Here is a 12,629-nt window from a genome sequence, read left to right on the forward strand (position 1 = left end):
GATACTGGGTGCATTTGCATCCACTAAATGCTGTGAGGGAATATGAGGATTTTGAGAGCACCATTAAAAAATAATAATAATAAAAGACAGCCTTGAGGCAAGTAAATACAAATGGCACATTGACAGACAGCACAAAGGTCTAGCTTTAATGACTTACTTTTAGGATTAGGTTAGGCTTTATTGAAACCTCACTCACAAAAAGCAAAGAAAGCATTCTGCTTTTATTGATGATTAGGTCAAACTTCAAATACAACGATTCACTCCATTATGTAGAGAGCTGATGGGAGAGAAGATCGTGAATTATAAGTCAGACAGAGATAGATAGATAGATAGATAGATAGATAGATAGATAGATAGATAGATAGATAGATAGATAGATAGATAGATAGATAGATAGATAGATAGATAGATAGATAGATAGATAGATAGATAGATAGATAGATAGATAGATAGATACATCCCATAGATTATCAAATAGAATTCCAAGCATTTGTAGCACTCAATGATTATAGCCTCCTCATCACCTCTTCACCTCTGCTTTTCATGGACTTGGTCATAGTTCTTGTCTTCCTAAAATCAGCCATCATTTCCTTTGTCTTGTTACATTTAGGAGCAGATGATCATGATCTCTGACTGACCACTTCAGAATGGTCAAAGAACTTGAGCAGATGGCAGGGTTATAGTAGAAATTTGAGCTGTTCAAAGAATCTGAACTGAGGACTGAACAGTCCCCAGTGGCACTCCTTTGTTACTAACCTTCCTGTCAAGCAGGGCCACAGCCACGCAATCTGAGTCCTGTCCACGAGACGGTAGATATACACAGGAAAAACGATAGAGTAATTTTTTCGGAGTTAACATTATTTTCATCTGAATGAGTTGTTTTTACACATTTTAGACTGAAATCATTTCGATTGGCCGTTAGAATCGGAGCAAAAAAACAGAGGAAATCCTATTGGAGTAAAATAGCTTGAACACGCCCACTGAAGTTTAAGTTTCGTTTCTACCGCCATTTTGTTGTCCCGCAGTGAAACAGAGGCGACTGGTATCTGTGAGCAAGGTAAGTCTGCAAAGTACTTAAAAAGGGACCGTAGACATATTGTAATTGGGGTTTTTGAAGCTTTTATTAGTAAGAGACCCTTTATCTCTAGTGGAAAGATGCCGTGGTGCTGTGCGGGGAGAGGGGAACAAACTGAGTGGTGGTTGGCTAACAGCTAGTCTTAATTGGTCCATGTCAGCTGCTTAAATTCAGCGATTTTGAATAAGCACTACCTATAATGTTTTAAAACTTTTATATTTTCACAAGACAACATTTTAATTTAATCTGAGTAACACCTGTGAAGCTAGCACTGCTAAGGTGGACATATGGAGCTAGTATTCCGCCTTAAAAAATGGCGCGGTAGGACTATAATATTACTCCGCTCTTTATCCCGAATGTAAAGCAGTGGTAAAGAATGAAGTAAAGGTTTTATTTGTACAAAAACTGTCATAATCGCTTATTGCCGGTGTACATGTGTTGCTCATCCGCTAGAAAAGGTAGTATATCATTCTGGTCCTAATCCGCATCAGATTCAATAGCGGAAAAGGCGGATATACACGTCTGCTATTCGGTCTTAGCAGGTTTAGCTTCAGTTTGTGTAGTAACACGGCTGTTGTTCAGATTAAAAATGCCAACATTGTGAAAATACACAGGTTGAAATTTATTTAACCCTTTAACAGTGGCGATCGGCGCCGATGCACCTGCTACCTTCCCTTACTTGCCACGATTAAGACCGAGCGTATCGACGCTGAGACATCTGATCAAACGCACTTTGAATTACCGTAATTACAGCACCGTTTGTCCTATCGGAAAAATTCAAACGGTTTCTGAAAGCTGGGAAATTGCGCTTCACACCCAGTATAGGGTTATTATGGTAAAAGGCCTGAATGGCGGCACCTTTGAAGATGATACCTGTGTATGACACTGATTTTTCTTCCGATTTTAGTTGTAGAAATTAGCCAAGTTTAGCTGAAGAGCCTAGCTACTCAGCACGCTGACCCTTCCTCGCCCCTTCCTCACACATGGGACATTAGTGAATGGAGTGATTCTTGTATGTGGATGTTTTCAGCCTTTTTAAAAGAATATGATGGCGTTAAGGTAGATTCTGATCCATGCTTTAATCTAGAACGTGGCGGTAATGGACCTACAAGTTGCTTGCTAACCACGATAAACCACAACTGTTTCAACCTGCTTCTCCATTAGCAAACGGTCATTTTACTCTGAATTGATTCGTGTGTGTACACTGTTGCAGTCTGTGGTTTGGTTAACAATTCTGCAGGCAGCTAGTGTGCAATAGAGTAACATAAACTTCACATTGCTGCAAAATAGAGTTCGCCGTTAGTATTTTGCATGCATTCACAACATCAAAACAGAGCATGAGATCTGAATACATGTGTTTTTGTTCACTTCAGTCTGATTATTTAAAAAATATATTCTTTTCATACCAGGAAGGATGCAAGCTGTACGTGTGAAGTACAAAGAACGACAGAAGTACATCTGTTTTGAAGGCCAACTGACCTACATTTCGTTTTTGGAATGTGGTGAGTGCAAATATAAGTTTCCAGCATGTTTTATAGATTGTGTTAATCAGTCAGGTTTTGGAGATAGTGCAATTATAGCTGCTATACCAACTGTTATATTTGTATTTTTTTCATTTAATTCACCTTTCTATGCCTTATTTCAAACATGTAATGCAACTTTGTTATGTTCACAGTTGTCAAAAAGTTCAACATCCCAACCTTGGACCTAAAAGTCTTTGATGACTCAAAGACTGAAGTTGATGAGGAGGTTTTTGATTTCCTTTTGAATAAACCAAACCTTGGTGTGCTGGAAATTTGTCTAGCACAAGATCAAAATCCAGAAGGTAAGCCATTTTGAAGGGTCAATGGTTTATTTCTGTATAAGATATTTTTGGCCATCTTCATGAGTTTCATTGATAGGATAGTGGGGAGAGAAACTGCAGTCCAGATCAGCATATTTTGGTTGATGCATGTCCACCGGACATCACCAACCTGGGATGTGGTCATAAAGATTTTTCCTTTTTTAGCATTTCACACAGCATTTGAAAATGTTTGAACATCAACAATTTCACCTCTTTCCAAAGTGATTCAGAGGCTGGTTACCACACAAAGGGTGTGCATAGGCTGTTACTGTTGAAAGAACACAATCAAATGTGCCTGAATTGTTAGTTAAGTCTGTTTAAAATAATTGTAGTTGTTATGGGGCTTTTTTTGGTTACTATGATACTACTTGTGATTGCATGTTGCTTACTGTTAATTACACCAACCTAATGTTTTAGATGATTTTATGGATCAGCTGAGTTGTCCTGCAAGCAGCTCCTTTACCAGCTCCAGTGGAGAAACTGAAGTGGACTCTGATGGCACCATCACATTGCAACACAGTCCTACAACAAGACAGAGAGCTGGAGATGCCTCTCTTGCCCAAGTAAGTTTTGCAGATTACTGTATACCTTCCAGAAAGTTTACACAAATTTGAGTATATTTTATGGATTATTGCCATTGTCGTAAAAGCACAAGATTCTGCTGTCTTCCCTTCACCAGCTCATATCCCCCCATCTCCTTCCAGTGTATAAATCTCCCCAATGTGAAGCATGTAAAGGGGGAATTCCTCCCTGTTATTAAAAGTGGATTTCAGGCCATGATCATGAATATGTAAATAAACCTCAAAACTATACTGATAAAACTATACTAATAAATGAAACTGAAAGAAAATAACATGCCAACATTTGTTGTTGGGACTACATACGTTTGTTTTAATTAAACACATGGATTGAACAGGTATTTTCATGATATATTGATTATATAATGTTATATTTTTACCATCACTTAGGTGATTGAAAATGTTTTAAAGAACAAGCCAGGAGGAGACAGGATCATCAATGAGTATGCTCAGACAAAAAGCCTGACAGACAGCAGACGGCGTGACATGGTCAAGATATTGGTTGCGCATATGACAAGTGAACATGGGTATGCTGAAAATTTTCGATGCACCTCCCACAATTATTTTTCTAAAGGTGTCATTCACGCCTTCTACAGTGCTCATAATTTGTGTGTCTGTATAGGACAAGTCCTTCAAGGCGCATCAAAGAGGACTATGCAAAGGGTATCATCACCTTGTTCCCATACCTGGCTGATCCTAGGAGCAGGTTTGGTTATGTAAGTTTAAAAAAAAGAATGGGTCTGACTGCTTGGGTATGGTTTGAGTAGAACTGAAGAGCTTTTTTTCTTTGTGCAAGTCCTCCATTTATGCCACATTTATTAACTTCCATGTTTTAAATCCCTGTAGAGTTAAACACTAAAATGCTGAGCAAGTAAGCTCAGATGCTGAAGCTTTAATGATAAAAAGTATAAAGAGACATGTAATTCAATCGGTAACATTACAGGCATGTGAACTACAATCTGTAAATTACAGTTACTTGCATTCATGGTTGTCTTTGCTTTGACAGCTTTAAAAAAAACATTTTTAATCTACTTTTAGGAGCATTATTACAATGCAGAAGATGGGAGTGGTTATCTGGCTTGGAGACTGAAGTTTGTCCAAAAGGAAGCTTCTAATGGACAAAAGAAGGCCCTCAGATGGTCAAAAACACAAACGGGTATGAGCATTCATAGAAGTTGGAATTCAAGTGTCATTAATTACCCACATTTCATCCTGAGACCAAACTGCACACATAAAAATCTTTGCAGTGTTCTGAAGCCTTGTTTGTGAAATCCTACGACACAGTGCCATATTTATATCCATTTTATAGGGGGACCAACAGCTGATAGAGACTGTTTCAGAGAAGACGACTGCCTAATGACAGACAGCTTGTGTTCTGAGGCCATTGCACTGATGAAGCATACAGCTGATGAGGGAACTGTTATGAGGAAGATGAAGCAGACGTTCAACTATCGCCAAAAGCTCATTCATGACCCTGTGAAGTCATCTGGTGTCTTTTTGGACTTCCCAAGATTCCTGGATGTAGGAGGATTAGTAAGTTTATCTTCCTTCAACTTCCCATACTGTTGCATGTTTAAGTTAAGGTGCATTTGAGAAAAAATGATGATTAGAATTTGTTTGAACAAAGGATATTTAAAAACTTGAAATCATATATTCTGCAGATTGAGCAAGATTTCACATTGATGTTCAATGAAGTAATCTCTGCAAAGTTCCTGGAGAAGTGGCCCACTATCTACAAGCAGAAAGTCCTCGAGCAAAGCCGTGGTCTCACACAGTCTGATGACCTACAGTGCCTTCTTCAAAATGCTGAAGGCACAACAGAAGTGGAAAACGGTAAGATAGAATGAATCATAAAGAAAGCGCTCAATAAATTTATTGTTACAAATTTTATATGAATTGGTTTATTTAAAGTGAAACACTGCCACCTGCTGTCAAATTTTGGTAAACTTTACCCCAGAAGAGGTAAAACAGTCACAGGTAAGTTTTGGCAGCTCATATTTGTTACTTGTTCTTCCAGGATGGGACAGCGACATGTCATCGATTTTGATCCTTGTGCACCTGCTGCCACCATCACCCCATGGACGCAAGAGACCAGGAAAACTCTCAGCGAGACAAGCCAGTGAACATCTGGTGAAGTTCATCAAGGTAAGGTTACAGTAAAGAAAACATTTACATGGATCACAATATTTCTGGTTAAGTTCGATGTTACTATGCAACTTTTAATTTAATGATTACTGCTAAGTGTATACAACTTATTCAAGCAATCTCTACATTCTGCGTCCCCATGTGTGGGATGTATGTGCAACATCACTAATTAAATCATGTAAATTTTGAGCCACTTGCATTATGAGCCAAGAACTATTATGAGTAAAGAATATGACATGAGTAATTCTGAACTTATTTCTTTGTAAATTCATTCAAATAGAAATGCTAAAATTGCAAACAAATCACTGTTAAGCCAGTTTTCATGCTTACGTACAAAAAAAACATCTTAAGAATCTAGCAGTTAAAATGGAAGTGGTTTTGTTTTATACCAGTCCCTAATCCTGCAACCCTCTTCTTCTAAACCCAAGTTGCATCATGTTATAATGTTGATCTGTTTTTGTCACAGACGGGGACAAGCCTCCAAGGGCACCTTGATGGCATCACAGAAAGCCTTCAACCATACCTACTTGCAGTGGGGACTCAGAAGAGTGTGATTCACAAGTACTTCATTGTGATTGACAAACACGCAATACCTTGTAAGTCACCAGGCTCCCTTGCCTGTTTTGATGAGCTTTTTAAAGCTCACTTTGTCTTTGGCACTTCATATGACCATGATCTGGTCAATGTGTACAGCTTCCTGCAGACCACCATTTATGAGATAGATGTTGACACAACCAAAGTGAATCCTAGGGTTGCAGAGTTGAGGGCTCGGATGCTTCGTTGAATAGAGTTGTCTCCCCCCCTAAGAGCTTCAATGTGGTATTAAGTTGAGTTGGAATGTTGTGTTTCATTTGTAAGAGGTCCCACACAAATGCTAATTCCCTGACTAAGCACTTGAAAGTGATCCATGGACTTTGCTCTGGTAAGACACTTCATCTTAAATGTGGTCAGGCTGGTTGTGCTCAAGTTTATGGCACATTTTCTGGGTTCAGAAAGCATCTCAAGAAAGCACATGAACACTCTTCCGATCCTGGTGAAGGTCCATCTACAGCTGAAGAGTCATTTGGAAGTCACTATGATTTGCCCTCTCCGAGTCCTTCTGATTCAGTCCAACTTAAGAAATCTCTTGTGAATAGTTGTGCAGCAACAGTTGCTGAACTTAAAGTGGCAGGTGTAAGTGAAAGAGCAATTAACTCTTTGGTCATTTCCCTGGAAGAAATTGTAAGTGATATTCAGAATCAATCAAAAGAATCTGTGAAAAACAGTCTGTCTTTACAAGAACCTGTCAAAAGTGACATTGAAAGGAAAATCGATCAGTGTTTTGAGAAAATGGAAAATCCTTTTATGGCATTAAATTCTGAAAGTAAAAGAACAAAATATTTTGCAGAGAGGTGGGGACGCGTGGACCCAGTAGAACATGTACTTGGTTCCAGATTTGATACACTGCACAATCGAACAACAGGAGGCTACGATCAGGTGGTTGTTACTGATAAATTTGTTTACATCCCAATTTTGGAAACTTTAAAGTTTCTTTACAGTCACCCTAATATAGAGGAGATGATGGCCAAGTCAAATTCAAGGGAAAATCTTCTTAAAGACTTCTCTGATGGAGATCTTTTCAAGAGCCATGCACTATTTTCGAAGCAGAATCATGCTTTTCAAATTCAACTTTTCTATGATGATTTTGAAACTGCTAATCCTTTGGGTTCAAAACGGGGAATCCATAAATTAGGAGCTATATATTTCACGCTGCGGAATTTTTCTCCTAAGTACAATTCTGCTCTCCATAATATTCACTTGGTCTCTTTGTTTCATGCTCAGGACATCAAAACATATGGCTTCTCTAAGATACTTGATCCAATTGTGCAGGATATTAAAATCCTGGAGAGGGATGGAATTAAGGTTCCCCTGTATGATGACCCAGTCCGTGGAACTATTGTCCAAGTTACTGGTGACAACCTTGGTCTTCACTGTATCTTTGGTTTCGTAGAGTCATTTAGTGCCAGATATTGTTGCCGCTTTTGTCTTGCTGAGAAAGAGGACTTTCAGACAGACTTTACAGAGGATTCACCCAAGATAATTATGCGAACTCAGACACTTCATACTGAACATTGTCAGAAAATTGAGGCAAATCCCAGACTTCCATATGTGATGGGTGTTAAACAGTCATGCATTCTAAATTCATTGCAGTACTTCAGTACATGTGAAAATTTCTCAGTTGATATAATGCACGATATCTTGGAGGGAGTGGCACAGTATGAAATGAAGCTGATTTTGTTGCATGTAATAGATCAATACACAACATTAAAGGAAGTGGACAGGAGAATTAGGAGCTTTAACTATGGATACATGGAACAAAACAACAAACCACCTACAGTGAAGTTGTTAGAGGACTCAAATGATTTGGGGCTGAATGCCATCCAGTCTTGGTGTCTCCTTCGGAATCTACCACTCATCTTTGGAGACTTGGTTTGTCCAGATGATGACCACTGGTATTTGCTACTGCTGTTGCTTCAAATAGTGAATATTGTATTTTCACCAGTGTTATCTAAAGGTATCACTACTTTCTTGAAACACCTGATTGCTGAACACCACAGATTATTCAAACATGTGTTTCCACACAAGAAGCTGCTACCAAAGCATCATTTCATGGTGCATTATCCTACATGTATACTCAAAACAGGGCCAATTCTGCATAGCTGGTGCATGCGCTATGAAGCCAAACACAGTTTCTTTAAAAAACAGTTGAAAAGTTTCAAAAATATTACAAAAACATTGGCAATAAAACATCAAAGTCACATTGCTTTCAGTTGGCATACATTTGACCCCAAGAGATTGACCATTGGACCAGGTAAAATGATGTCTTTAAATGCATTGGACTGGGGCAGTGAGATAGCAGAAACTCTTCAGCTACCAATAAACACCAAGGTATTAAATGTTAGATGGGCCAAACACCATGGAAATGTGTATCGTGCAGATTTGGTTGTTTGTATAAAAGTCCATTGTGAAATGCCAGTTTTTCATAAGATCTACAATGTTGTTGTGAAAGATGACAGGTTACTGTTGATTACTTTTGCACTGCAAACAGTGTGTTTGAATGAGCATTACAATGCTTTTCAAGTTCTTTGTACAAGAGATGGACCTCATGCCATTTATGTTGAAGAGCTTTTTTGTGCCAAAGCTTTTGATTTACAGGTGTCATACAGTCATGGTGATTCCAGTTTTTATATTGTTCCATACTGTTTCCTGTGAGCAATAAAGGTGGCTGTTAAAGTACTGATTTCTGATCTATTTATTGTACCTAGTAGTGTATAATGACTGATAAAATTAGTGTGTTAAAGTAACATTTGGCTCTATTTATAATTTTATTCAGAGAAAAAACAAATCAGAGTAAACTTTTATACTTCGTGGAATAAAAATCAATTCTATTAAAAGTAAAATTCTGTTTTATTCAGAGAACTTGACATTTGGAGTAAAATTAGATTCCATTGTGAGTAAAATTCTTTTTTTATTCAGAGTAAAATCCATCCCTATTTAGAATAAAATTCCATTCTATTCAGAGTAAATTCTCTTCTACTTAGATTAAAACCATTGTAGAGTAGTTTTTTTTTTACACTGCACTGAGTAAATTATCATCACATGGATTAAAATATTTGCACTAATTAGAGTAAATTGTACTCCGTAAGTTCAACTCTGGCATTGGAGTAAATTTTACTCTATTTAGACTGGGACCAAATGTTGTCTTTTTTAGAGTAAAATTTTCTTCAATTTGAGTAAAATTTACTCTTTGGATTTTCCTGTGTACTGACACTTTTCTTTCATAATCTCTGACTCAGTCGAAACAGTGGGAATGCATTAAAGGCACTTGAAGAAAAATAAAAAACATGATTCTCATAGTGCCATCGTTACCACTGATGTGAGAGTGAGCATGATCTGGCAAGTGACAAGCAAAATGGAGATAGTCTTTACCATGTGGTCCGAGGTAGGACAGCACTAGTACCTACAATGACATTTGACTTTAGGGCAGCTGGACCGAAGAACTTGAGGCCAGATCAGGTTCCTTTCATAGTTAACTTTGCTGTTACCCTTTACTCTATCAGACTCATATTGAAAATGCATTGTAGGATACCAGCAGTGAAAGATATCTAAAGCACAGGACTTTAGGACTGATACAATAAGGGCCTGTAGCCTTTCCTTGGTAAAATTTCTGAGGGCGTGTTAACACTGGTGCGGGAAGACCCAGCTCTGTGCCCTGTGTTCTGCTCTGATAAAATAGACTCAGCTCACTGATTCAGTCCCGATTGCATCCCTGCTGCTCATATTCACAAAGAGGCAGCCACATGAAAAAATCTTAAATGGCAGAGGTTACTCCAACTGCCCCATGTCAATTTGATTATGTATATTTCTTTCTTAAGAAGCTGAGCATCAAATACTCAATACATCTGCAACTCTATTCCTGTACCACGGGTCACAATTTGCAGGGTTGGTCCAGCCAATCAATTTTAATCCATGAATGGGAGCAAATTACATTTGTTCTCATGTCAAGAGTGCTTGTAACTGATGAAAAGATGTGTGTACCAACAACACACAACAACACACTTTCCTTGGCATCAAAAGAAGCCGCAATCACAAATTATACTCACATTTTCACATTTGCTTGGTTGTATATGCAAATATATGTAATTTTTTTTTCCACTTTCTGATATACATAGGTAATTTTAGATATTTATTTTCAGGGTGGATTAATGGAACACAGAGGGGAAGAGACAGCGAGTGGATCACGTTTACCCTTGAATAGCAGGGTAAAAAGGGGAGGATGTCTGCTTCAGGAAATCACAAGATAGGACAAGGGAGGCTTGTTTTCTCCATCCTCTTTTTAAACAGCCTTATTCATACTGCAACTCCTCCTCCATTCTGCTTCTTTCAAGGGGATTCAATCCCCATTCTGATCCCGTCACTAGCTTTGCCAATCAATTCCTCTCTCCCTAGTGTGGGGCCCTAAGTGTCTCTCTTTATTCTATAAAGTTCATAAGAATGGGGAGGCTTGTTCTGCTTATTTGTATTCTAAATCCCAGGGAGGCAAGAGATCAGGATAGAAAGAAGCCTATTGCAGGGAGACAGGTAGACTCACTGGAATTAGAACAGATACTGTATTCTGTATTTTTACACTGTCCATTGTTCATATATGACATCTTGTCACCAATGTGTAATATTTATTTTCTACATTTTCAGTCAGAGGAATTGTATGGATATTAGCAGATGGGATTCTCTCTGAACTGTTATCAGCACAGCTGCCTCAGAGTGAATTTATTCCCAGTGATACAGGTATAATGCGCGTAGTGAAGCAAAACCTTTGACGCGAGGTTATGGATGGCTGGCAGCCTATGAATTTTTATACTCCTCTGGGTTATTTTACCATAGTTCATATTAATATGACCTCAATGAGACCAAAGGGTATGTAAGATTCATGCAGGATTCATGCAGGGGAATGACAGAATGAGGAGCGAGAGAGCAGAGTTGCATCTATATGCCAAACCACTGTCGTCTGAATTTGGAAAATTATTATTGCAGCGCTCACAGTCATGTCTGGAAAGGCGTGGTAATGGTCTGCCACTTGCAATTGCTGGGAAGCAACAGAGGAATGGGAGGAGCAGCCGTGGCTAACTTCATTTGTACTGGATTCTTCCCCCCACCCAATCTCTCGCCTTGGTCCTTCCGTTTCTTTAAAAAAAAAAAGAAGACTGCAGCGGCACCCTGACCTTCAGAAAACATGGCTGAGCAAGCAACACTCTGGTTGATAATTAAATTCTCTGGTTGGTCAGCAACCAATCAGCTCAGCTCGGGGATCAATGGCTGATTTTAAAGAGTAAACTAATTCACTAATGGTCATAGTTATTCCAATTTACCTGGCTGCTGAATTATTGTGTCCAAATCTATTCTGAGAGGGGAAGGATCAATGCAAACAGGGGAGAGGAGTAGCAGAGGAGAGATGGTTGCATCTGTCGTGTGATGTAGTGCAAAGAGTATGCACTGAGGTTTATTTGATGGCTGCCCAGTTGAACAGAAGCAGTGCGGGGGCAGTTTATGAGATATTTCTAAACAGGGAATGTCTCTGTCATAAAGCAAGCTAATTAATAAGGTTTCAGTTTAAGTGTGAGTGCAAAGACCATGGATGGTCTAAGACATGGGGGGGGGGGGTGATTGGGGTGTCAAATAAATTGACCAAGCTAGCAAACCACAGGGCACGGAAATTTAGCATGAAATAAAAATGGAATTCATTTACATCCTGGAGGATTTCTCAGCAATGGAAATAAAAAACATTGTGACACATGCACTCAGATTTCCTTCCTTTACTCTGTTATATTAATACATAGACCTCACCTTTCTATTAACATTGCAAACGGGGGTGCTAAACTGATTATCGACAGAGTATGTCTCTCATACAGCATTTTTAAGTGAAAAGGAGCATAGCATTACTGATTTACTTCCATGTTCATCTCATTCCAGGAAAAGGTGTTTTAAGCTGATAGGAAAAACAGCAGGATTCTACCTCTTTAGCCAGAATCACAGTCTTTCACCACAGAAAATTAGATGGTACAACAGGCAAGCCATTTGTCACCACATTTGTGTACCACTGATGTTGCTGGCTACTGTGGCTGCATTACAGATGAAGATTGATCATTTGTCAACTTGCAAATTGGCTTTCAAGTGCTTTCTCTAATTACTCTGTGGTTTTATTGATGAGAAACCACTAACTGCTTTCCTTCGATTTACCTCACTGGGCACAGTCTTTGTTTTGAATATGTCATCTCTCACCTTCCAATAAGGCTTTAAAATGGAAAATTTTAAAAAAGGACACAATCCTTCCAACATAACAGATTCTGCATGCTACTTCTTGTTCCAAAGTTCCACTGAAAGAATATAAGAATGAAAGCAAAAAATGTCAGAATTAATTTCAGTCCCTTAGCTGGTCATACTCAAAATGCAC

General features: G+C 38.6%; 2 protein-coding genes across 2 annotated transcripts in view; one reads left to right on the top strand and one right to left on the bottom strand.

Annotated features, from left to right (window-relative positions):
* Positions 1–12,629, bottom strand: part of brinp1 (bone morphogenetic protein/retinoic acid inducible neural-specific 1) — a 114,275-nt gene that overhangs the window by 83,633 nt on the left and 18,013 nt on the right. The window lies entirely within an intron of this gene.
* On the top strand, positions 988–6,455 carry LOC115789408 (uncharacterized). Its single transcript, XM_030742809.1, has 11 exons — positions 988–1,057; positions 2,485–2,577; positions 2,751–2,900; positions 3,336–3,481; positions 3,887–4,023; positions 4,119–4,212; positions 4,535–4,652; positions 4,806–5,029; positions 5,158–5,329; positions 5,514–5,641; positions 6,108–6,455. Exons 2-11 carry the CDS (start codon positions 2,490–2,492, stop codon positions 6,423–6,425), a joined length of 1,575 nt encoding a protein of 524 aa, XP_030598669.1. The 5' UTR covers positions 988–1,057; positions 2,485–2,489; the 3' UTR covers positions 6,426–6,455.

The sequence above is a fragment of the Archocentrus centrarchus genome, chromosome 12 (genome assembly GCF_007364275.1).
Source record: "Archocentrus centrarchus isolate MPI-CPG fArcCen1 chromosome 12, fArcCen1, whole genome shotgun sequence".
In the NCBI taxonomy this organism is placed as follows: domain Eukaryota; kingdom Metazoa; phylum Chordata; class Actinopteri; order Cichliformes; family Cichlidae; genus Archocentrus; species Archocentrus centrarchus.

What these genes read in the sequence shown, in the direction of transcription:
- LOC115789408 (XM_030742809.1), top strand. Translation starts at nt 2,490, where the DNA reads ATGCAAGCTGTACGTGTGAAGTACAAAGAACGACAGAAGTACATCTGT. An exon ending in CATATGACAAGTGAACATGG is followed by an intron (nt 4,024 to 4,118) that starts GTATGCTGAAAA and finishes GTGTCTGTATAG; the next exon opens with GACAAGTCCTTCAAGGCGCA. An exon ending in CTAGGAGCAGGTTTGGTTAT is followed by an intron (nt 4,213 to 4,534) that starts GTAAGTTTAAAA and finishes ATCTACTTTTAG; the next exon opens with GAGCATTATTACAATGCAGA.